This window comes from Crotalus tigris, unplaced genomic scaffold (genome assembly GCF_016545835.1).
Source record: "Crotalus tigris isolate CLP2741 ecotype Arizona unplaced genomic scaffold, ASM1654583v1 scf7180000024151.2778019, whole genome shotgun sequence".
Lineage (NCBI taxonomy): Eukaryota > Metazoa > Chordata > Lepidosauria > Squamata > Viperidae > Crotalus > Crotalus tigris.
Window position 1 is genome coordinate 116,973 of NW_024100413.1, and position 27,053 is coordinate 144,025.

Sequence of the window (27,053 nt, forward strand, 5' to 3'; positions counted from 1 at the left end):
ATTGAATCAGCCCTTAATATGTAAGAAAACTGCTTTCAGTCTTGTTTTTTCAGTACTGTTTTTGCCAGCATAAGTTCTTTTATTTTTCTTTACTGGAGCCGTAGCAATCTTGCTTCCATTTTTTAAAAAAAGATTGGATGAAGTTAAGAGTTATAACTTGAAGGGGGGGGGGAAGAGGAGACAACTAGGGTATAAACAAATTTCTCAAGTGTTCTTAAGAAATTATTTCATATCAGATTAACTGAGCATCAATTTTGTGACTTAAATGCAATAGTCAAGCTCAGAGCACCATTAATTTTTAGTCAAAAATGAGGATCATGCTCCAGACCTCTAAAATAATTTAATGTACTATGGCTGAATACATTTTGTGGCATCTTTTCCACAAATCAGTAGTGCATCTTGGGGGTCCCAGACCTGTATTTCGCAAGTCATTTCAAGAAATTTACATGCACTTTAGAACTGAAAGAACACATGTATTGTAAAGGGAAATTGCTGTAGAAGTTTTATATATTTTAATATAAATATAAATATATAATATGTGAACATTATCCAAGAAATTATGATAGCTAGTTTAAAAATAGATAATAATTATTAAAAAAAATCAGACTCTTCACAGATACGGTGTAGAAGGAAATGAAATGTAAATACATGGGAAGAAGGCTATTCTTTTAAGCTTTTATTTATGTAGCAACCTCTAAAATTCTCCTTCAGTTTATTTTAGAAGTAATTCATTGGCAGTCTATGCATGAAGTAGGAAGCAAAACCAATTGAATAAATGAGATGATGCCATATACGTTGCCACTATTGTATAAACTGCAAGCAATGTGGTTTTTGTTAATACGTTGGAATGTTTTATCATTTATGCATGGGCCCGTTGAGTTACAAATCCATTCAATATACAAAGCCATTCTTGTTTAATTTTGGAATGCAGATGGTTTGCTCTTCAGTTTTGCTTTGCTGGGCGTAGATGCTTTGCTGCTCAATCTACATCTTTGGATGTTTGAAAGAAGACTTTGATTAACAGCTGATGTAAGTTTGGCTGTACTGACAAGTCCCACTGATTAGCACTGATGAATTATTAAGCATGAATTAAGTCAATGGGACCTGAAAAAGTGTTTAACTTATCTGCATTGTGATTTAGAAGCTAAATTGTAATGGACCATATGGGATTGTGGGATAAATTGCTTTAGAAGCCATGTAATTTGTTTCCTTTTCTCTTTCAGACCACCTGCAGCTCCAAAACCAGATCCAATTCCTGTGCAGCAGGTAAGGGGTTCTTCCCCAGTTCCTAAGTACAGGGGAATGCTATTGTGGTCAATTTACTCTTTCACATCTCTCAATGTGTTGATCTTCCAATGCAACATGGCTCTATTATATGTCCATTTCATTCATTTGGACATACTTGAAACATGCTATTTTGAAATCCTTGAAATATGCTATCTTCTTTATCTAAAAATTTGGTAATAAGATGTAATTTTTGGCTTTGAAAGTCCTCCTTACTGCAGCTATTTTGGAATTGGCCAAATTTATATTGGATGATAAGCAACCAATATTAAAAAACACTGTGGTTAGATTTCAAAAACAAGGACTAACATGGGAAATATCTGTTGTAGTTCTTACGGAGTTTTCTTTGAGTTGAATTCAACTCCTGGGGATTTCATAGTCACCCTTCCACAGCTTTTTGGGGTAACAGTAAAGAAGTGATTTGTACAACCTTCCCATTCCAGCGTATTTTCTCCTCCTTTCTAATCCAGTCTACCGTCCTAGAATTTCCTAATCATTCTCCATCCAAGTTTGATACTAATCCAATCCAGTTTAGCTTCCAAGCCTAGATAAAGTTAACAAAATACTACTACATGTAGAGATCAACCATGTTCGTAAAAGGCCTGTTCATTTCTTAAAATTCTAAGAGTTACTGATTACGAGCATCTTTATTAGTAGCTTTATGAAATTAGAAAGATAGGTACCACTTCTGTGGGAAGGTAATAGCACTCCATGCACTTCAGCATATAGTCATGCTGGCCACATGACCACAGATGGACCACGGAAGGACCACACTGGCTCCTTCAGTTAAGAAACAGAGATGAGTACCATCCCTAGAGTTGGACTCGACTGGGCAGAAAATCCTTACCTTTACCTTTACCTTATCTTTTATAAAAAGGTAGCTTAATATAAGACTTTTCCTGCCAGATCTTCAACGGTATGATACAATTACTAAGAGGAGCCTGTAAAGATACAGAAAGATTTGCTTTCCTTAGTAGAACATGATCTCTAATAGGTGCCTGTTGACTTGCTTAGCTACATTAAGATAAAATTCATGTACAGCAAGTCTGATGGCTATTGTAGCACAATGAACTGAGTAAAAGAAAGACACGCTGTCATATTATTTTGCAGCAAAGATATCCCTTTTCAAACAAAATATGTGAGTTTGCCTTTAAGTTAAGCTAAGATAGCAATAGCTTTTAAGTGAGGGAAGGTAAGATTAGGAACTCCCAAAGTCTGGTTATGTGCAATAGAACTTGTAAATTATTTTTTCTCTGGTGTGAGAGTTCTAAATGACCTCAAACTACTTTTGAAACTAACTTCTAAAAACAAACCCGGTCATTTGTCACTGGAAAGGAGGGGTATTGTTCCAATATAGACCTGTCCAAGACACATAATCCTTTAGTACAGCAGTTCTCAACGTTTGTGTGACGGCGACCCCGTCACACAAACGTTATGCGCATGCGCGGCGCAGCGCACATGGGGGCAGCCCCCCATGCATGCCGCGCATGCGCGGCACCGCCCCATGCACGGCATGCATGCGCGGCGCCCCCCGGAGGCGTGGCACCGCCCCCATGTGCAGCGTGCATGCGTGGCGCCACCCCCATGTGCAGCACGCATGCGCGGCGCCCCTGGAGGCGCCCCATGCACAGTGCGCATGCGCGGCGCCACCCCCGGAGGGGAGAAAATGGCGGATCGCCGCCTTTGGCGATCCCTGAAAAATGGTCAATCGACCCCAAATGGGGTCGCGACCCATAGGTTGAGAACCGCTGCTTTAGTAAGTAAAATTTTACTATGAGGATTCTGTCTTTCACTGATTTACCTGTAACCCTTGCATTGGAAGACTGCACTTGTGTCCTAACTGCTGGACCCAGTTTATAGTGAAGTTTTTGCCTAAAATAAATCCAGCTCACGCATGTTGTTGGGTTTTTTTGTTTTCAATGAAGCATGCTGTGTGATGTTGACAGTCAGTGTTTTAAAGCACAAAGTTGTGTACTTGCAACCAGTCAATCATCAATGGATGTTTCACAATAAAACCGCTGCAGATGTCATGGATATACATTTTGCATGTGTGTGTGTGCACGTGTGTGGCTTTCTTGTGTATTTTTCTGTTTTTATTTCACCTAGGTAGAGCCTAAGGACCTAGTTAAGCCTGTGCCCATTGCATCTTCAGCTGTGCCCAAAGTTTCATCCACAACCAGCATGGCCTTCAATAAGGCCCCCAGGCCCTTTGGAGCTGTGTCCTCCTCCAAGGTCACTTCCATCCCATCACCGTCATCTGCCTTCACACCAGCCAGTGCCAGTCTTCCATTACATGCTTCTCCTACACCTCTGGCCACTGTCACACCTCCCCCATTCACTGCCTCAGGAGCGCATGCTAATGTCAAAGCTAATGCTGACCAGCGTTGCCCTGTGTTGAGTGCTGCAAAGCCTATTGTTAATACCCCATGGCAATCTCCACACAATGCACCGTTCAACGAAAGGGCTCCAGAGGTGACAGAGGGGCAGCGAAGTGGATCAAGAGAGAACCAGGGTGACAGTAAACAGCAAAACGGGTAGGTAGTTTTAGGGCAGTTTTTTTTCTTCCTGTTTTAAACATCTCAAAAAGTACTTCCTCAGTAATGCATTGATTGCTCTTTCTACCTGAAATTATAAGTGTAAAAAAAGTCAGGTTAGTTTATAAAGTGCAATCTGGGCAGATCTATATACAAGGAACTTACTTACTTTTATAAATCAGATTTATAAATTGATGAGAGTGTTCTCTGCTGGAGATGATAAATGCCAAATTAAATTTTTCAAGGGTTCACAGCAAAATAAGAATGACTATTGAAGATTTAAATGCACAGCAAAGCTGCAGGCTATTGTGTTGCTTTGATTTTACAAGAGAAAAAAGAGGTTCACCTGTTGTGGGAAATGTTCCGTTTCACCTTTCCAACCAGGCATTTTCTGTGTATATTCCACACAGTTTTCTTCTTGTCATCCTTTATATTAATTCAAGGCTTTTTCTGTACTTAATGACTTTCCCCTACACCTTTTGTTCTTATTCTTCTGCAATTTTCATTTTCTTTTTAAATTTGCAATTATATTATGCTTCTTGACTTACATCATCAACAATATGGACTTGTAAACATATGTATAGTACATATATAAGTATATTTTTATATTATATAATAATTATATTATACTTACAATGTAAGTGTAAACATGAGCTGTGGCGCCGCAGTGGTTAGAATGCATTATTGCATAATTTTGCTGGCTGCTGGCAGTTCGATTCTCACCGGCTCAAGGTTGACTTAGCCTTCCATTCTTGCTAGGTTAGTAAAATAAGGGCCCAAATTGTTGGGGGAAATATGCTGACTCTGGATACCACTTAGAGAAGGCTATAAAGCATTGTGAAGAGGTATTTAAGTCTTAAATAATATTGTTATTGCTAAGTATAGAGAAAGTAATTAGATAGGTTTTTTCGCTAAACCTATATAAATGCATAATGTATTGCAACAAGAATACCACAGGAATGCTGATGGTATTGCTAAGTGCTATTGCTACTTCCAATTTCTGGCAAAAATGCCCATGGCAGACAGTGGGTTCACTTCATGACTTTGTATTCACTTAACTATGGTGATTCACTTAACAACCAACAAAAAATATTGTAAAATCAGATTGGTCACATGATGACCTGCTTAACAACCATCATGGTTTACAATAGTAATTCCAGGCTCAATTACACTCAAGACTATTTGTAACATTTTATCAAAGTAATTTGTAATTGTGAGAAGCCATTAAATCAGGAATGGGAATCTGAAGAGACAGTTACTATTGTATTGAGAATAATCATATTTCATTTTGAGGAAAGCAAGATGATAGAAGGAAAGCTCAATCTCTCAATTCATGTTTTAGTTTCCCATGGTTTTATTTTTCCTCTCTGTCTCACTTAGTACATTCTACTAAAAAAAAAAGAAGTTCATGATTCCGTAATTTATATAGCTGATTGTCAAGTATGAATCCCCAAGGACTGTAGTTCTGTCTATCGGAAGAGATTCAGCAAATCAAAGATCTAAGAGTATGAGCTTGTGAAACCCTTGTCAGTTTGAGTAACTATTATAAGAGTGGATCAGAATCAGGCTTAACCACATCTAATACTGCAGCTCTATTCCATGACTATAAAAGATCAGCACTGGTAATATAAGATAGGCACAAAGCAAAAACAAAAAATGGTGTGGGAAACCAAGGCTAAAAAAATAATTTCAAAGTTACTTAGGCATAGATCTAAAAAAAAGTGATTCACCGAAAGGACTATCAAATAATCCATCAAGTTCCAATTTGCTTATTCATATTAGTTCCCCTAAGCCAGGGATAGGCAACCTTGGCTCTTTTATGACTTGTGGACTTCAGTTCCCAGAATTCCTGAGCCAGTCATGCTGAGGGAAAAGGGAGAGGTTTCCAAGCTGAGCCATGCTGGCTGAGGAATTCTGGGAGTTGAAGTCCACGAGCCATAAAAGAGCCAAAGTTTCCTACTCCTGCTCTAAGCAATGTGTATAGGTCTTAAGTTATAGATTGTTGAAGCAATTGACCTTTGTGTGTTCAATTTTTTTTCTTCCGACAGCACATTTCTTTCAGTAAAATACCTACTATGTAAAAATGGCACACATATTATTTTACGTAGAGGGCATAGCTATTGTTAATAGCCTTAAGGACATAATATTGTATGCAGCCACACTATCTAAAATAGAGAGGATGAATTCCTGACAAATCTCTCAGTACATATAAATAAATCTTGGCAATGCTTCGGGCACCCTGGCACAAGAGCTTTTGCAAATCTAAAGCATAGCCCTGCCATTCAGTTGCATTTATTAGCATTCAAAAATAATTTATAACAACTAAAATAATTTTGTATTAAGAAGACAAGCAAACTATTCCCCCCCCCCCCGGCAAGATCCAGTCACCCACTGTAATTACAAACAATTTTCTCTACAGTTAATGTATGGAATTGTTCTCATTACTTTATGAAATCCTCTATGAAAGAGCTTTATGCCAAGTATCTGTCTATAAAGGAGCCTACATAAGCCCAGACATTTAGATCTGTAATCCTATTTCCATTTTATAAGTTTGTTGGTTTATCAGTGTTTGAACTGAAGCCTTTTTTTTGAACCAAGTTGTTGAATTATATGATGTTTTGTTTTTTTAAAAAAGCTTTTAAGTTTCATAATAAATGAAACTGGTAGGATCAACCCACATGTTAGCTCTATTCTTTAAAACTGACTGAGGTGTCCTGACAAGATGCAAAATCTGAAAATATGGTTTCAAATGATGCTTGTGCAGTTATTTGTGTAAGAAGAATTTGCTTACACATGAAACATCTAGTGCTGATTAAACAGTAAGATGTTGCACTCCCCTTTTTTACAAATATATTTAGAGCTTAGTAATACAATCTGTTTACTGAAACAGGCATAGATGGTAGCACTATATCTATTCAAGCAATGTAGTTTGAGATTAAACCTTAGCAATTAAAAAGGGCTTACGTTTGTGTCATAAAGAATTACTTGCACAGATTAGAAATTAATTCAGAGAAAGGAGTAGTTCATTTATCAGCATATAAAATGGAAAGACCAGTGGCCTTTGCATCCTTGAATGAAATATTCTCATAAGCTTAACATGAAATTCAGTGCTAAATAAAGGTTTGTATTATAAGGAGAATGCAGACTTTTAAAACAATATGCATATTGAACATGCATATAATTATATGCAATTATTAAGCCTGGCACAATTTTTTATGCATAGAGGTACAAGTTTATTGAAAAATCAAAGGACTTGCCTTACGGTAAATTATAAAGAATTGGGCTATGTTTGTGTTTAATAATTCTAGTTATTTTTTTTATATATATTCTTTTTTTAATAGTTCCTTTTTCAGTCTTTTTGACCCAACATTGTTGTTACCCAATATACCTGATAGCAATCATTTAGGGAAACTCTAAGGTTGAATTGGCATTCTAAGTGCATCTATTTAAACATTATGCTACATCAGCTTTGAACAAAAATGTATTATAATGACTCAGCAGTCCTGAAAGTCTGGAATACTTGCCTTGAATCCAGTTGATTTAAATTTTAGCAAAATACAGATGAGGTTGCAGCCTTTGTCCAATATTGTTGAGTTTGCATGTTTATGCAATGCAATGCAATGCTTTGTCTAGTTTTTCCAGAAAAGATACCAGTAGCCACTTGTCACAGAGTCTGAAGCTGATTGAGACTGAGGTGTAACTTGACCAAAGTCACTTAGTAAGTTTCTGTAGCTAAGAAAGAGATAGAACCTAATGTCTCTTGGTCCACCACCTTAACACCATCTTGGTCCAATCACCAACTTAAGCATGTATAACATGCTTTCTCCATATTTCTGAAAATACTGTAGTTTTTGTAGAGCAATATGTATGATTACTAATGCTTTATTTTTTTACCAAAGATAATATGAATTTCTAAGTGCGTGACTGCATCTCTTAATCAAGAATTATATTTAAAGTTGGCAGATAAATATAATTAATCATATTAGGATTTATCATGCGGTATAGAGATAGAAACAGCTATTTCCACTTCATTGATATCAAAAGTAATTGAGTAGTAGCAGCATACGACACCTAGTGGATGGATTAACATTCTTAGGCCAAAATGGAGAAGCAAATGTTTTAGTATCTTGTGCAAATCAGCCACTGTGTAATCAACAAATGAAGTAAAATGTCTAATCTATCCTACTTCCTATAAATCTGTCTTAAAATAGAGTGCTCCTTGGATTTTGGCAGTTTATAAATTTAAAATTGACATACATGTCCAACTGAAGAAGAATAGATACTCCAAGAAGGAGCTAGTTAGATAATGATATAAAGTCACATCTTGAAAGGAGTTTCTGCTATGGGGCAGTGAATGGCTAATCCAGTGTTTTTGAAACTTGGCAACTTTAAAATGTGTGAACTTCAACTCTTGGTTAATGACTGGGGAATTCTGGGAAGTAAGAGTCCATACATCTTAAGGTTGCCAAATTTCAGAAATGGTTTGCTCTTTAAGTGCCTGCATGTGATTTTGTTTTGAATTGTGTTCTTAGTTCATGCATGGTAATTAATTTTATGCATTAGATGGATCCCTTGGGCTAATCAAGGGATAAAATAGATTATTTATATTGGTTTGAAATGTATGAAAACATGTGAACTTACATGGTTTGGGTATGATAAAGTAGAACAGTAGGGAAGTTGCTATAATAAACATATTGATTTTTTCACTCCCTTTACAGATTACAACAGTGACAAAGTTAGTATTTGTTCCACTAGAATGGAGTTGTGCTTTGTGCTTTGGCATGTGCGGCTGTCCCAGAATTAAATTTCTGCAAAATAGAGCCTTGGCTTTTGAAGTTAAAGCAACATAAATTGTTTGCATTTTCACTGGTGTGTGGTTTTATTTACAATATTAAATTTTGTCTTGAGTAACTGGCAAACAGTAGAGATAATAACAGCGAATGAGTCTCTTTTTAATGTCTGCGATTAGACATTAAAATGGGTGATTTTTTCTATCCAGGTAGAAATAAATGAAGACATTTATTGGAATTAAATTTAATTCAAGGATTTTTCAGCCTCTTTCTTGCCTCTTCCCTATTCTTCCATTGACTTAGGGAAGAAATAAATTTGCCATGACTTTACCTTAACTTGTTACACCACCTTGTGGCATGGTGGGGTAGCTGCTGGTAAAAGTCAGCAAGAAATCATTCTAGAAATACCAGTTGGAAATTCTGTTAGCTTCATCTCCTATTCATGATTAAATGAAACTATTTTTCCCATTTGGCTTTAATATTACAATTAACTTTTATTAACTCTTTTTTTGCTCCTATTTTCTATGTTATTCCTTATCTGTACTTGAACATCCTGGAATCGAATCCATTGTTTGTGTCTTTTCTGTCCCTCATTCCTTCAGTAACCCTGATGAGGTGTAAGTACTTTACTAATCACTCTCTTAATGTTTGAGTTACAGTTTATATAAAATAATTGCTGTATTCTGTAGGTAGGCTTTTTGAATTAACTTCCATTTTCTCTAAGTTTGGGAATGTTAAAATACTTTTTGTTTTGGTGAAAGAATTAAAAAAACTATGCAATAAATTAACTTTTTCCAGTCGTTGTTCTCCTGATGTCTTGAACTACAATGACCATCATTCCTCTTTAGGGTGTATTCCTAGGAATGATCAGAATAATTGACACTGTAGTACAGTAGTAGAATTGGGAAAGGTTGAATCTGAAAAGTATATCCTTTCTCTTCTTTCTGTCCAGTATTTTATATGGAGAGTTTTAGTCTATATTCAGTACAGTGGTATCTCGGTACCCATCATTAATTGGTACCAGGAAGTGCGATGAGTACAAAAAATGATGAGCACCCAAAAAAATTCCCCATAAGGAATAATGTAGTGAGTCACAAGGCAGTCGACACCAGTAAGTTGTAGCTTGTGTATTGAGTACCAAACAAAGAATGAATACTGGAACAAAATTTTCATATCAAAATGAGTTGAGTACCAAATTTGATGAGCTTCAAAGCAGTTGAGTACCAGAGTAATACTTTTTTAGTGTATGGTGAAAACATGACAAAGAGAAATAAATGTATACACTGAATTACTGAATTCATTCTTAAAATAGAAGTACAGTATCAGAAAGTTTAGGAAGTAATTTGATGCTAAATGTCAGACAAAAGATCTGAATAGCAAGAGGTGCTCCAGGGTGAGCATCATGAGTTTCTGTGTGATAGAAATTATTAAGCAGAGATGGAAAAGTCACCTGGATTTTTAGATGACCTTGTGATCTTCTTATACTAGATTCTATAATCCTGTTCAGGTATTGCAAAAAAGGGCCAGTCATAGTGTGGGTTGCAATAAATAGCCTTATCTTCTCAGTAAAGTTGAGTTGATGATGTCTGTGAAGTTTCCCAAGAAGACTGTAGTTTATAGTGGAGAACTGTTGCTTATTCAAAAGTAACTGCAAAGGGTCCCACATTTGGAAGAAAAAAAATACCAATATGCCCAACAGTATCAAACAGAATAGGGTGCTTTTGCTTCAGGAGAAATTGGCTAGATGCGTATGATTGTTTTTATTAGCTGTATAAGCTCACCTGACAGGTTGGGAGTTTGCCCATTCTTCTAAATAGAAAGCAGCCCGTCAGCTTTATGCCAAGCTTAAATGGGGAAATTGAGAGGATAAAATGAGGCTCAAATAAGCCAATACAGTTTCTTCCTTGGGAGAATAAAATTATTATTAAATTATTTTATTTGGTGACTTGTCAATAGTAAAAGCAGTTAAACTTAATACTTCTAATTCTTTTGTCTTTCTGTTCTTTCTTCTCCTTATGCTGGACTGTCTTGTATTCTCTTCCCTTGCTCTTTCCAATATGATAAAAGGAAAAACCCACCTAAACGGTAATAGCCATGTGCCTTTTTGATGTTCAATATTATGTGCAGTTTTTAACTATGGTCTGTATTTTTGATGAGGGTGGGTGTGGAGAAAGGGAGCAAGTTGTGATAGTTTACAGTTTGCCTGAAATTGTTCTGCATATCCATAACTAATTTTTGTACCATTCCAAATTCTACTTAGATTATCATTTCGACCAATTTAACTATTGCCTTTCTCTCCTTATTCTTCTATGCTAAACAGTGGCAATAGGATTTCCTTCCTTCTTTCCTTTCCTTTCCTTTCCTTTCCTTTCCTTTCCTTTCCTTCCTTCATCTATCTTTTTCATTGACTTGCTATAAGACAAAATCTTACCAGTTGTTTTGTATTTAAGAAATTTTCACCCAAATTCATACATGTAGGATCGCGTAATCTCAGTACTGTTCAACAATGCAAGTTAGCCATTTTAACAGTTGATCGACTTCATAATATTTTTTAAATTTATCATTCAATTAATGTGGTAAACTATATTTTAGAATAGATATAGCAAGAGAGTAAAAAAAAGAGAATAACATTGCTGTATAATATTTTTCTGTGGAAAATGTAATATGTTTTGTTTTTCCCAGAGCCCAATACAAGGAGATGCAGCCATGTACTATCTTATTAAAAATTGTTCACTGAATTAAATGAAGGATTCTATGAATTATTAGCTTCTATTCATGCAGATTCTAATGTAGATATTGATTGCAGCTTATGTTTCTTTAAAAAGGAACAGCTGAAACCTGGATGCCATGCACTTTAATTTTTTTATCTAACCTGAAGGAAGCAATAACTTTCTCCAGCAAGATCTATATTAAATACATATACTTAGCATCTTGGCCTTGATCAATGTAACTCATCAAGTTTTATTGCCCTTATTCGTTGTATTAGTCCACCACGGAAACACGTCGTGTACAGAAATACAGATTTTTTCCATCCACCGGTTCATAGCAACAACAGCAAGAAGAGACTGATTGAAGATACTGAGGACTGGCACCCAAGAACTGGAACTACTCAGTCACGTTCTTTCCGGATCCTTCAACAGATCACAGGCACTGAACGTAGTAAGTATCTAAAGAAGAGAATATCTATAGCTCAGGGTTAAACTATGTAGTCCTTGGTGCTCTTTTAACTTGGTCATTTGCTTGCAGATGTTTCATTACCCAACTAAGTATTGTTACACAAGTGTGCTTTCAGGTTCAGCTTATGATCACTCACTCACAGGACTGGAAAACTGCCACACTTAATCTCAAATCAACTGAACACTGAGGCACACATACTGAGGCCCAAATACACCCAATGAATTTAAAATAACAGCGAACTTTTACTGATATATTTTTGCTCTTACACATGGTCTCTCTCTCATCCATCCTTACCCAGCATCCATTATTAGGCTGCCACACACTACCCAGAGGGATGGAAGCCACCAAGTCTGGGATCCAAAAACCTACTCAAGTAGACTGGGCAGGTTTCAGGACCTCTTTTTATTCCCTAGAGTTTATTGGGAGGGCTTTCCATGCAGGCCCAACTCCTTTGTTGGCGAGACTTGGGGAGGGGCTTGCCATGTGCTCAAACCCAACTTTTGTCCTTTTGTTCCTTAATGAATTGGTTCCAGTGGTGGGATTCAGACAGTTCACACCACTTCAGCAGAACCGGTAGCTAATTTTTTGTTGCCCAGGCCCAGAATGGACTTCTGGAAGTAGCATCCAAACAGAGAATCGGTTGTTCACATATTTGAATCCCACCACTGCTTGGTTCCTTTCCCTGAGGGAGCTTTTCCTAACCTTTGTCCACTCTGGTTACATGCCATCGCCACGTTTAGGAATGGTGGCTTTGGCCTAGTCTCACAGTAACATCATCATGGTATCTAGTTGAATAATGAAACATCTGCAAGCAAATAATCAAGCTCAAAGAGCACCAAGGACTACAGAGTAATAACTAGTCGGTACAATAATATAGAACTGATGACTCTCCCATATGCTATATATCTATATATTTATGCATTTTACTTTAGTTTTTTTTTCCAGTAAAAATTAAATATCTAGGTGGACTTTTTGCCAGGGTTAGATAAATCTCTTGATTTCTTCAGTTTCTTATTTTTCTCACTTTAAAATTTAATTCAGCCTATTTCCACATGATTAAGATTTTTTTTAAAAAAAAAATGCATGAAGAGTAGTAGTTCAGCTTTGAGAATCCTCCAGGAAAAAAAGAATTCATTAACTCATTCATATTCTCACCCTTTTTCATTAATGCTGTATAAATATAATAATCTAAAAGTGATATTTTTACTTTTTAATTAAAAGGAATTAGTAATGAAATATAGCAGCATTGTATATTTGGCCAAGTTTGAATGGTAAAGAACAAAACAGTAATAAATATGTGAGAAATTAATTCTGTGACCCTGGTAGGTCTTTGAACTTAAGTTCTTTTCATGAACTACAGAGCTGATACTTTGAAAATGGAAAGTTTTTAACAGCACTTTGCAGTATGTTTATTAAGTGGTTTGCTAAATGCAATAAATACTGATGGATTATAAAAATTATAAAAATTCACAGAATTTTTAAGTAGCAATTTAAACTGTGGCAGGGTATTCTACATATGTATCTTTTAGAGCAGCAATGGTGAACCCTTTGGGCCCAGTGTGTCAAAAATTCAAAAAATGCCTAACTTTGATGTGTCACATACAGACTAAAGGGAAACAATTCATGACAAAGATTCACTTTGGATAGTGAGATGGGTGGCACATAAATACATACATACATACATACATACATACATACATACATACATACATACATAATACATACATACATAATTGTAAATATTTTTCAGTTTGTCTCCCAGAAAAAAATGCCTAGCTATGGCACTCCCGGGTCACATGAGGCTTGGAAACTTCGGAGAATTGTCTTTTGTCTCTGAAAAGAGTGGGAAAGCATGCCCCATTCTTGCATGCTTTTGGGTGGCTCCAGATCCCATGTGAGAGGGGGACCCTTCTGTGCAATGTCCAGAGGTCAAGAGACCACATGACAGTACACCACATACGCCAAAAATGACATAGCATGTGTCATAGGTTCGCCGTCGCTGTTTAAGACCATCATAAGGCATTTGTAACAATAGGATGTTTAGATATTAGTCTTGTCATAAATTAAGGATAAAAGTTTCATGGATCAATGAAGAAATGGCAACTTCATGGAAACTGAATGAATGGCTTATTTTGTTGCAGTGAAAGAACCAGAATCAGACAATCTAAAGAAGACAAAGTAAGATAATTATTTTATATATTTATAAATTTATATATATTGCATGGATTTGGTTTGATGTATTAAAAGAAGTCTTTAAGATGTCACAAGATTCTTTATTTTTCCAAAAATCATGGACATTTTAAAGTTCTGGTTCTTGTTTGTATGGCATTTATTTTTAAAGTAAATTGGGATAGGTCTAAAATTGCCAATTTAACATTCGTTATTTTAAAAAGGAATTTGCATAAAATTGAATACTTATGTAGGCATCTAAATTTATTAATAATACTTACAGAAAAATGGAATGGTGTCATTAGTAGAAAGGAATATTTTTAAAAAAAAAATCAGAACTAGTAATCAGACGTTTAGAGGTAATTCTTTAATCTTTTTAAATGTTTTAGAAGTTTGATATTTTTGTTATGCTAAGGAGATTTAGAATTATATGTTTCACTACTGAAATATAGGCCAAATGTGAATTTTAAAATAAGTTTTTATGAAAAAACTAACAAGAATTGGAATGCTACTGAATCTTTATTTAAAAATAACATTACCAGTGAGGCAGGTCACTGCAATTCCTAACACGTCCTGATTCCTTTAGCTTGTGAATATTTGAAATGTTAGTGTGTCTTCCATCTGTCTTGGACTGAGAATGGTCTTATTGACTGCAGGATGGAAGCTTTAAAAGCATAAGAGTCTGTACCCTTGTTTTATTATTTTCCTTTAGAAGATTTTATTATTAAAAATTGTATATTGCTCATCTTTACTGAGTTTTCCTAGGATAGCTTACACTGATCACAATATTAAAAAAGCTGAAATCAAAACAATAATTAAATGTAAAATATATGCAAAATAGCAGAATCACAAAGCTTCACAGAAACACAAAGTATCAATATTTAAAATATAAATCTTTTGTCTGCTGCCAAAAAGACAACAAAGAAGTTGCTAGGTGTGCCTCTCTGGGTAGAGTGTTTTGCTATTGCTTGGTAGCTTTTTATTACATTACAACATGAGGTTACATCTGGAACAGAACCTCTGAAGATAACCATAGAGAAAACATATAATCATATAGGACAGGCATGGCAAACTCACGACGTCATGTGATGTTGTGCGACATATCACGACTTTTCCCCCATTGTTGATTTTTGCCCATTGCCGACATTGGGCTGGGCGCGATTTCGGCATGACGCATCCAGCCCACAGGCTGACAGTTTGACATACCTAATATAGGAAGAGGCAGTGTGATCTTGATGCAAGTTAACCGGTATTTAAATCTTGAGCACTATACAGAGTTATGAACCTATATTCTATGGAAGTTCTCTCAGTCAAAGTAAGTTCCTTCAGTTATAGCTGCCTTGTGTTTGAGCAGTTTTGTAAGATGCTGTAGAATTAAGTGCTTAAGATTTGTGGACTATGCAGTATTTTGTATCTGCACTTTTACTTGTAATTATACACAATTATTCTAGCAGCAAGGTTTATTGGCAGTATTAGAAATAGCATACACTTTTTTTCAGTAAAAAGTTAGATTCTGCAGTGAGATAAACTAACCTCATTAACATTACCCAACTTACCTTGCATAACTGTGACTTTATTAATAATGGAAGGACAGCAGCTTCTATTCTAGCCTTTGAAAACCAGCAGATATTGACTGCTTGTTTCAAGTGTCAGTTCACAACCAGAAGGAATAGAAATTGGCTTACTCATAAATGTCGACAGTTTGCACAGAAGTGCAAGGACAATTAGTGTAAACTCAGATTACTAATTCTGATTCTGAATTCTGCATGCTTTGGTTTGTCGTGTAGAATGGTTTAAGATGTAGACCTCCTTCCTCTTATCTGTCTTCTTTTATCACTTCTCTCTGCAGGGACAAGATCCCCCTCCACATCATAGGCCCTAGATACACAAAATTACGTGACTGGCACCATGGCGTTTCAGCACGTGTCCTTAACGTCCAATGATTCGCCAGTCCTAGAATTTGAATGAGTCTTTTTCTTCCTCTTTCTCTTCCAAATGCTTTGCAAAGAAAGAAATGACAAACAAACACAGCTTTGAGAAAGTCTAGCCTTTTATCTATCTTTTTTTTTTCTTTAAGAAATTTCCTGTCAGTGTATTAAGAATGAGATGAATCTGTTCTGCTTCTGCAAAGCCAGCATCCTCTGTAAAAATCACCATGCAGACACAGGTGGCATAGAAAATTCATAATGACTTGAAAAAGGCAAAAGTAGGGTGCCTTTTCTGGCAGGGAACCTGGCTCTTATTTGAAAAAGGTGCTATGTGCTAAGATATGGAGAAAGTTACAGAAATGCCTGTGTTGGAAAACATGCATAACAAACTATTTAAGCATCATTATGTACTTCCGATACAGCTCTGGTTCGATTCAGTAATATCAACATTTGTTTCTTGTGTTAGATATATTTTATGGCAGAATGTAAATGTTTTCAAAGAGGTAATGGAAGAAGAGGGTTTTTTATGTTAGTTAATGGGTCTTAGCAATAGTTGTGTTATACAGCACATGTTTTACTTGAGGAAAATGTTGTGTGTACATCTGAAGCCATGTGAAGTCTTCTGGACACAGATTAAAGTAAAAATTATATTGTAGAAGAGCCATGTAAAACAGCAAAAGAAAATAGTATGACTTAAATGAATATAGGTTTTATTTATTATGAAGTGGATTGTTTGGAGCTTCTTATCAATTTTGATCATGCATATTACTTTGTAATATAATGTATTATAGTAGATGCCTACTCATCTAATTTAGGCTATGTGGAGCTCAAAACTACTGAATAAATATTGCATTTCATTTGCTTTCTCTTTTTTCTTTATATTCTTTCAAAGTTTGCACACGTAGGTACCATACATAAATTTACTTGAAAACATTACTGGAGAAGGAAGGGATAAGAAAGGACTGCTGGACAGTGAACTTAAAGAAACTATATATTTCCTCAGATCATGTTTTATTTTTTTTAACATTTAAAGGGAGCTGCTATCATGCTTACACAAGAACTCCAAGGAAAAATGATTTGTTTACATTCATATGTATAACAAACTCAGATACAAGCTTTGAGGGGAAATGCTTCAAACATGAACATATTTTCCGTAGAATTTTCTTGTGATATTTATTTTGTCTTTTATGACAACTGTTGTCACTTTCTATTTGCTGATGCTTTAGGGAAAGTCAAACAGAGAATGGAGATCTGAGGTAACTTAGTTCTTTGACATTAACAACACATGTGCACAAAAATTACCAAATACAATGACAGAGTGGTGCTCATCATGTGGTTAAATTCTGAGCACCAATGCCTAATACTGTCTTAATATCTGTATTTTACCTGTTCTTTATGAGAGAGTTAATTACTTAACTGATGCTTCATTCTTTAAATCACGGAATTGCTAAACTTAAGAGTGTAATAAAAAGTCACTTCTCTTTACAGTGCATGTGCACCACATTATTCTTCAGTGAGTACACAAATAGTGCAGTGTGACACTGATCTGTATTCTAATTGTCCCACCTGCTTGTGAAACTGTTCTGTAAGTGCTGTTGTTGCTTTTATTTAACAATTGTGGTGATTTCATATTTTTAATCATGCTAAGAGTGCATTTCTGTAGTTGTATGTTTAATTATAGGCTGCATATAATTAAACCTGTATCTTTACTCAAGCTTAGTTTTAGTTGTATGTTAGTGTTCTACAGTAGCATTGGGTCAAAAACAAAGTAAGTCCATTACATTATGATAAAAATAAGTCCAGTACATATACATTAAAAAGCTTCGAGTTGGTATCTTACTTATCTCTTAATTGACTGTATAGTTTTACATAGATCTCCCCATCTGCATTATGGAAGTGATAATACTTTCAGGAGTAGTGTAAAGAAATGTCCTAATAACACACAAAATGTGTTATTATCTCATTGTACACTATGGAATGAACCCTAGATAATTGAAGAATCTATGGTTTTCTGCCATAACTGAAATCTTGCTTTTGGAGTTATTAGGAGCTCCTAATATAAAAACATGTTAGGGATTCTGTAGGTATTCATGGGAGATATTTGGGAACACTTAATCTTTAATTTCTAGGCACTGTTAACATTTCTGCTGACTATTTAGTGGAATTGAAGATGGAATTCGTGGCAGATGTGGAAATTACTTTAAATCAAATTTCCCAAACCTATGTCATGATAGACCATTTTTCTTTCCAGTATTTTTTTTTTGCAGGCCCAAAATATAAACATACATGTATACCAAATGATGGGTAAACTTTTGTGCATGAGTAAGTTTTAAAGACTTAGGTTGCCCAATACTCTGTGAAGGCTTCAGAGAATTAGTCACTCTTTTTCCTCTTTCCTTTTCAGTAAATGCTATATTCTGAGTAAAAGTGAAAGAGAAAAATATTTGTGTATTTTCTAAAGACTAGGCATTTTTTATCTCAAGGACCAGTACCAGGCTGCACATTGCAATATGGAAATGCTTTTCAGTGGGTACTTAGTTACTTTGCTATCATTATTTTGAGGCTTCAGTCTACTGTTTATGTTGCTTTTTTCAATGTTTAATCTTGTACTTGAGCCATGTTAATCGACGGCAATAAATAGGCGTTATGAATTAATCTTCAGAGTAATCTGTAATTTTTTTTAGCCCTCTCTTTTAAATCTGTCTGATTTCCATTTTAGAGTTGCAAACCACATTAAGGATTGCATGTGGCATGATTTCTACTCTGAATAATGCAATGTGATATTATATCCAGGATTATTTTAGTTCTTACTCAGTACTATTTGACCAACAGTGCCAGATTGGATTATTGCAAATTGGTGGAAATGGCTAAACATCTGTCTTTACTGATGTGGTGCTTTCCAGATGTATTGGAACTACAGTTCTCAGTTTCAAGACAACATGATTGGATTCTGGGAACTGAAGTTGATAAAAATGCTTTGTATCTTCCATTCAGTATTTGAAATGAATAGAATTTGTACATATTTTTTTTACAACAGCAGAAGTACAGACTGAATTCTCATTTGTTTACCATATGCTACTGTCATTATTGTAACAGAACATTTGATCTCTGGCAATAATTACCAGAATATTTGCCAGAAAAAAATGTCTCAAATACTTTCAGTTATCCTTCTAGTGGTGGTCTTTCATTTTTGTAGCTTTGTAGGTCAGGAAAATACTATGCAAATCAGTCCTTGCTAGGTTTTTCTTTGCTCAGAAAAAAAGCATTACTTTTACCAAAAATGGGAGAATACTGTTTAATAAATATATTTTTTCTGTAATTATTTCTATGTTTTTTTCTTAGTGCTTTTTTTAGGTCTATCTGTCTTTGTCATTATATGTCTTTTCTTCATAGCACAAAACTGTTTTCACCTCAACATCATTGCAGTTCTTCCTTGTTGTAACCAAGTCACCAACTTGCTATCAATATTCCTTAAGCAAAAATAGTGATATTCATCAAAAGACCTGCCAGTCATGCTTCTCACTGATAAATAGTACCAACATTGAACAAACAAAGGCATTTAAATACCTAAGGATGACTTTTCAGTCCTTCACTGCTAGAAGAGATCAATCCAAACCTGTCACTAATTGAGCTAGGCCTAAATTTAGGATTGTATTTTTAGAGTCAATGGAGGTGGTAGCCAACTGTGTGTCCGCTACCATAAATATTTTTTAGAGCTAAACTGATCAATCTTTTCCTGGATGGTTTCCATGCAGGATTCTTTAAAGATCTAAGATATATTTTAGTGGTACAGTGAAAAGCTTTAAAGTCCACCCTCCATGGGTCCTAGAAGGGTCCTAATTCATTTTTCATAATTGGAATCAGCATTTGTTTTTATGGGAGTTTGCATTAGCTTCACCACCTTATATTGAGCTTCACAGGAGGTTTTGTAACCCTCTCAAGTCTTCTGAATGATATTTTTTTTACCAAGAAAAAAAGTTTTGATTAATATTTATAAGCTGTTACATTTAGTGACTTTACCTACCCATTCACCTCCCGCTATGATTAAAACAGGAGACATTGATTCACCCCTGGCCATGTACCTTCTACTGTTTCTCAGCCTGGGAAAAGATATTGATTTTGATCCTATACAACATAGCTTCTGAGTTCAATACCGAATTTTATTAGGGTTTGAAGAATCCATCACAGAATTAAACATAATCTTGATATCACCGCATTACCATTTGAAAGACTTGAGAACCATTTGGTTGTTTCCAATTTTGATTAGGGCTGTATATTTATTTATATTGATATATTCATTCATTTTCTTGCCACAATGAAACCTGGATGCTTGCTTCTTATGATGAAAGGCATAAGTATTATAAAGAGCCATTGGATTCTGATTGGAGTCAGTCCCTTCTCAGAGATCCCATGCCTCCCCCTTATGTTGTTATCAGTTTTAATGCAAGCACTTTTAATTTAATCCCTATTCTTGCTGTTTTTAATCTCCAAAACCATAAGTCTTTCTATAACCTAATTCCCCTAGATCTTTATGTCCCGTTGCTATGTCTAATTGCCATGGTGGCACAGTGCTTAGAATGCAGTATTGTAGTCTGATTCTGCCCACTGCCAGGAGTTTGATGCTGACCAGCTCAAAGTTGACTCAGCCTTCCATCCTTCCGAGGTTGGTAAAATGAGGGCACAGATTGTAGGGGGCATTATGCTGACTCTATAAACCACTTAGAAGTGCTGTCATTATTATAACTGTATAACTGTCACTATTGATGGCTGCTACACTAGACTATGAAAACAACCCCCCCCCCCCAAACCTGGCTTTGTAGGGCAGAACATACATTAAATTTGTTTCTCTCTGAAGCTAAGATTTTTTTTAACAATCTGTAATGTATTTGATTGCCTTATATTGTTTCTATTCTGTCAGAAGTTGTATTTTCTACAGTAGCTAGACTTGAAAATACAAGCACTCTATTATTATTCCATATAAATCATATCTAGAAATATAATGAATGGACTAGAAGCTCAGCACTCCCATTCTGAAGCTACTCAGATCTGCGAAATACCTGAGGAATTTCAACAATCAGCACCACCACCACCACCACTACCACAGCCTCAAAGGTTGGCTCATCTTTTGTGATTCCATCAACTCACAGGTCACAGTCATGACTACATTTTGTTATGAAAACTTATCTGTACCATGTAATAATATAACCATTAATAATATCTTAAGAAATGAGAGGTATTCTTGATTAGGTAATTATCACATTTGAAAGTCAAAGCACTATGTTTACCGTCACTTTACTACCAATTACTATTAGATTGCAGGCTTTGGGGAAAACAACAGTTGATTCTTTTTTGCATAAAGGGCATGTTTACACATAATAACTCTTCATATGTCATGTGCTTATTGCAAGGAAGGTTGCTAAGTGATAAAGGAGACCAAGGGAAAATTACTTTGATCTCAACTGCTGTGAAAAAAAAGTGTTTTTGTTATTGATACTCTTCTATTGTGAGGTTAAACTGGGGACACAAAGTAATACTAATGTGTCAAAGGGCATGGCATAAGATGAAACAATTTCTATTGTAGATCTGATTAAATTTGCATGCTGCATTTTTATTGAAACTTCCAGTATTTTTAGGATGTTTTCAGAACATTAAAATATAAGATAAATCTGGGCATCCTGAGGATCTCTTGTTATTTTATCAAACTAATTATTGAATTGCTCCAACGATCTGACTTGTGTGTATCTACTCAGTTTTGACTGTTTTAGAAGAATAGCAGGAACTGTCTAAAATGCAGCAAACTTCAAAGTTAGCATGGATTCTAATCAAGTCTTTCACCTTCAACCTAAACAATTTTGCATATAGCCAAAGAAATGTGTAAATGTAGACTTCGAAAAATTTGTTCTGAACATTTGACTTATTCTCTTACTGGGGTGGAATGAAAACAAACTCCCATGAAACAGGGCAGAAGCAAATTCAACTAGTTCTGTGACCATAGAACCAGCTCTTACTACCATTTCTTCTACCACACTATCTGGACCTAATCTCTCTCCATCTTTCAGGAGGTAAATACTTCATGGTTTCTTCCATATATAATATGTTCTTCGTTCACCTTGTTTTTCTATTACAATATGTATTTCCTGTATTTGAACAACAGTTTTATTGGTAGAATTCCATAAGCTATTTGGAAATATTATCTCATAATATTATTAATGATCATAACATCTGAAGAAAGATTGTATTATTCTGAATTTGTACATGGATATCAATAGGTATTCCATCACTTCTAAAAGAGACATATACAGTGATTAGAAAATTAAATGTAAGATTAGTATTTTAAATCAGTAGTACTTTGTTAGGCATAACTTAATTTCCATTTGTTCCAATAAAGCTAATCTAAATATGGAGTCTTCATAGGTGGCAGTGCCTTCTCCAACTTGACTTAATTCAAAAAGAGTCAGCTTTAGTAGTATTTGTACCATCTGAGAATTCCAAGGAATTTGGCTGAACTAGGAAAATAAAAAAAAAAATACCTTAAAAGAAGGCAAATTCTTTCTGGTATTGCCAAAAAAATGTTTGAATGGATGCCATCAATATGATCTGAATTTTTACTTTTTTAATATTGACTAAATCTGGAAATAATCCATTGTAAGGAATAAAGAGCTGTATGGTAAATGCTGCACAGCATAGTCTATACAAATATTAAGATTTAAGATCAAACCAATTTGTAGGTCCATAGCTAATTTTAGAAAATTTATGTTCTAAATTTGTATTATATATTTTCTTCTTCAGAGAACTTTTTCTCAACAATCCTCTGGAAGCCTTACCCAAGTGTGCACCTCATCCACCTGTGACCATCCATATTCTGAGTATTAACAGTCAAGTAGCCACTGTGTCTAAAACAACATCAGCTATTGCTAGGTAGTTTTAAATATATCAGTTGGATACTGTTTGTAAAACCATAGATGTATTAGAAGGGATTTATAGATTAGCCAGTCTAATCCCAGCTGGGTGCAGAAATTCTTTACACAATTCTTAACCAGCACCAGCTTTAAAATTCATAAGAACTACTGAGATAGTAAAGTGTTTGTCACCTTGTAAAACTAAGGGAAAAGGCAGATAAAATCATTTTCTTTCTAATAGTATATTATTTGACTGCTTTTTTTTCTTTTTCTTGTGACACATTCAAATTTGCACACTTCCCTTGCAGAGAGGGGATTCTCTGTATCTTTTTTGTGCCCGTAAGAGAATTTTGTGTTATAAGATGGAGAAAGGAGTATTAAAAGGCTAGAAGTTTAGTAATGTTGCTTTCTTTTTGACTTGATAAAAAGGTTAATTTCTAAAGCAATATACAGACATAGCTATATCAAACTATTTAAAAGTAGATCTGAGTTTATGTACTGTCAAATTATGCTGACTTATTCAAGATGACTATGTATACATTTAAGTCAAAAGCAAATGCTTACTTGAGGATAACTTGATAACTGTTGAAGTTGTTTTATTCCACCAGATGGCAGCAGTTTATTGAGTAAAAAAACAACAACCTGTAGGTAGAGTATTACATAATCCTTGAGATCATATGTTTGGGGTTCTTTGTAGGTAAAATAAAGATGCCAACACCTTCGTACAGATATAATGTTCTTTGATGGATTCATAAATTGCTATTAAAAATCATAAGTTACTATTTCATCAGAATCAATTCCTGTATAAAGAAAAAAGTTGCATATCATGTATATTTAGCCTTCAATTAAAAAAAAAATCCTTCCTAGAAACAAATAGTTTAGTTCCTCTTCAGAAATATCCGGGTGACCTTTCTGTGGCATTTCAACCGACTTTGATTCAGTGTAATTTATAGTGCTCCCATCTACCAATCTTCCTATTTATCTTGTGAAAGGATTGTAACATCTAGTTTTAGGCAAGGAAACTATATTTCTTGGAAAGTCAGAAGCTGGAAGATCTGGGAAAGACAACCATGATTATATTTCCTTTTATTTCCTAAAAAGTGGACTATTTTCAGAGAAACAAAGAACATTTGATAATGTGCGATTTATATATACTACCCCTGTCCATCTGCATGAGGGCCAGATTTGTGGACTTTAATTTTTAGAATCCCTACTTGTAGGACCATTGCTAAGAGAATTTTGGAAATCCTTAGAGTCCAGAAAGTGCTTAGGTTGGGAAAGACGGTTCTAGATCACAAATCCTTCAATATATCTGTTAGTTCTCTCTTTAATTATTTTCTTTTATTTATTGAGCAATCAATATAGTGTCTGTTTAAACCTAACTCTTAATTGATTAAGGTCAAGAAGACTAAAAACTGGGTGTTATGAATTGATTGCCCCAGTTTCAAAATTGGGGACAAATGAAGCTGATCATAAAAAGAACGTACCCATGATGAATACTGTGGGAACTCAGACCTTTGAACCACTAGTACTTTCTCTTGCTTCTGTGGAATCTACTTCAACAGCCCAGCCTGAGAAATCTACATTGGAGCCTCCATTTCCTGGCAGGTATTCATATGATGACATTATTGAGAGTGACTTAAAAGACTTGGAAACTCCTTGTTCATCTTATGGTTATGTGCAACAGTTATGATAAAGCAGAAAACTAGCTGCTGTCTACCTATCTTAGTTTTCTACCAAGGCAGAGATTGAAAAACAGTATTTACCTTCCACAGTGTCAGCATGCTCACATACAAGTATCTCCAGTGAAAATAAAATATTAGTAAATAATAAATATGAATGACTATTATTTCAATAGCAACAAGTCCTTCACCAAACAAACTGAATATAACATTTCTTTGAAACTTAAGCAGTATCAACCTCACCTATATTGATTTTTCCTGGGAGGGCAGCATCTTGAAATTATATTTACTCCAAGAACTTCTTAAGAGAGAGTTGCTCAGCATAGCTTTATACATTTTTCTTCATTACTACCTTTTTTTTCTGTGAGAGATCGGCTACATTTTTAAACACCTGAAGTTCTTTAAACATTAACTATTGATCCAAATCATCTGAAATAAAATATGCTATGTTAAATTCAGAAGAAGCGATCAGAGATTGTATGCGTTTTTTAAAAAAAGAAATACTTTCGACAAAACCTCTGCTGCCTTCAAGCTATAATTTAAAAAGGCAAATATGTAGCTTAGATGTTGTTGTTCTTTTGAGAATGATAAAAAGCTGCCACAACTTAGTAAGATGGAAGAGCCTTTCTCCTCCATGAAAGCTTCATAAAGCATCCAGACTAATCTGTTGGTCCCTGACATCTGGCAGTAGGTACAATCAAATTGAAAGGAGTAGGATCGGATCCATATCTTTCTTTTTCCCCCTGTTTTTCTGTTCAAATTCTAGCTTCCAGAGGACAATTATTCTTCTAAATATTTGAACTGATAATTTTATAGAGGATTTCTGAAATTAAGCTGGGGACTGTGTAAACTTAGACAAAGATCTATATTCGCTATGGAATTGAAGACTTCTTATATTGTTTTACTGGCTTAGTGCAGGTTCCAGTCATATGTCTACTTTATATAACAGCCCAATGAGAATGCTTTCGATAAGTAGGTATGTAACACCAGTCAGTTCCCCAGGCTGATATTTGGGTCGTGTATTTTAATCATAATCTGATGCACTTTTTTAATTAAAAAGAGATTACATTATTAAGATCAGTGCTTAATAATGCACTTCAAAGCAATACTGTTCAGGCTGCAAAGCAAAGGCCATTACACATTAACTGGACATAGGTCCCACTGAACAAATTAGGAAAATATAAAGTTCTGTTTCTAATGCTAGCCATTTGGAAGAATTCAGGCAACCTAAATGAAATTTTCCAAAACTGTCAAAAGTTTGAAAAGACCAGACTATAAGACTCTGACTTACACATTTTCTAAAAAAAGGCACACATCGAAGTAATATTTCTATTAAGAAACAATTTGTCAACATTTCTGAAAAGGTTGATGTGCTGGTATGCTGCTATACCTTTCAGATTATTTTTGAAATTGTATGCATAACCTATGCTTATCTACAATTATCTCAGACTCAATTTTGCTTTCTTCCCTTGGACTTAATCTTGTATCATAGGAAATTGATATTGGAAAATCCGTTGGGAAGTTATTTAACATATCCTCAAATGCCCTTCACTTCAGTTCCAGTGGAGGCAACAATGCATATTAGGAATAGTGCTGCTGCCGCTGTGTCTGCTGCTGTGTCAATGCGTTCCAGGTAGACATTACATTGGAAAAGAATATGAAAGAAGTACAAATAGCATAGAAGCCCAGAAATATGTGAGATGTAGTTCTGAGTGCTTTTAAGATAAGAAATAAGTGCTAGTACTTTTAATATAGTTAATTCAGTATTGGATCATGTAGCTGAGTCTCAATTTATCAGTTAATTGGATTTACAACTGAAAAAATTGTTTCCAGTAATATGATCCAGATGTCCATATATATACATGTATGTATTTATGGATATAATTGACTTCTATCCCAATGAGTCTGACTTTATAGTAATTCTGATTATAACTTGAATTGATTGCTCTGAACAAAACCTCAGTCTCTCACCTTTAGATTTTGTAAAGGAGTTATAATCAGGATGTAAGGAGGATCATTCTAATTATTTAAATGAATTCATAGAAGGTAATTGAGCAGCTTCTGTGTTTGAAATTTAAATAACTGTTTGACTTAACTTTCTAATTTTGACATATCAGTATCGCTGAAATCTGAATTATCCTGTTGGCATATAATTCTAGTTAGGCAGTCTCTGAAGCTAAATGGGGTTGGTCCCAATTAGTGCTCTGTCAAGGGACTGGCTGGTAGCTTATCTAGGAAATTGGAAGAGATCCTGGATTGAATCAGTATAAATTGAACGTAAAAATTTCTTTATGTATTTTAGTAATAGTACAGTATGTTCTGTCCCAGCCTATGCAAATACTTGCTCAACTGCTTTACTCACGAGGAAAAACCCTCTTCATGGAACCAGGCAGGACCCACAAGAGAAACAAACCCCTTTTTATTTTTACACACCTGACTCAATGTCCAAGACTTTGGAGGCAAACAACCCAATCAACAAAACACAAAGCCGCAGCGTGAACGGTTGGCTTTGGCAACCGGCACCTCCCACACCTCCCCCTTTTATAGTCCAGCCAGGGTGTGGCTTTTCTTTTGCCTCTGGAGCTGCCCC

The 27,053-nt window shown here is 35.1% G+C and overlaps 1 protein-coding gene across 16 annotated transcripts in view; it reads left to right on the forward strand.

Moving 5' to 3' along the window:
- PDLIM5 (PDZ and LIM domain 5) overlaps positions 1–27,053 on the forward strand; it is a 142,129-nt gene that overhangs the window by 68,692 nt on the left and 46,384 nt on the right. For 2 of the 16 annotated variants that reach the window (XM_039322865.1, XM_039322867.1), the window contains exons 4-15: positions 1,224–1,266; positions 3,391–3,818; positions 9,211–9,225; positions 10,676–10,693; positions 11,595–11,767; positions 13,927–13,963; positions 17,109–17,138; positions 20,875–20,994; positions 21,843–21,944; positions 22,672–22,800; positions 24,180–24,389; positions 25,956–26,096. In XM_039322865.1, coding sequence (XP_039178799.1) covers positions 1,224–1,266; positions 3,391–3,818; positions 9,211–9,225; positions 10,676–10,693; positions 11,595–11,767; positions 13,927–13,963; positions 17,109–17,138; positions 20,875–20,994; positions 21,843–21,944; positions 22,672–22,800; positions 24,180–24,389; positions 25,956–26,096 — 1,446 coding nt within the window. Of the gene's footprint in view, positions 1–1,223; positions 1,267–3,390; positions 3,819–8,536; positions 8,554–9,210; positions 9,226–10,675; positions 10,694–11,594; positions 11,768–13,926; positions 13,964–15,803; positions 16,745–17,108; positions 17,139–20,874; positions 20,995–21,028; positions 21,945–22,671; positions 22,801–24,179; positions 24,390–25,955; positions 26,097–27,053 lie in introns of those variants that run through there. The other 14 variants (XM_039322874.1, XM_039322875.1, XM_039322871.1 and 11 more) reach the window with 13 other exon arrangements.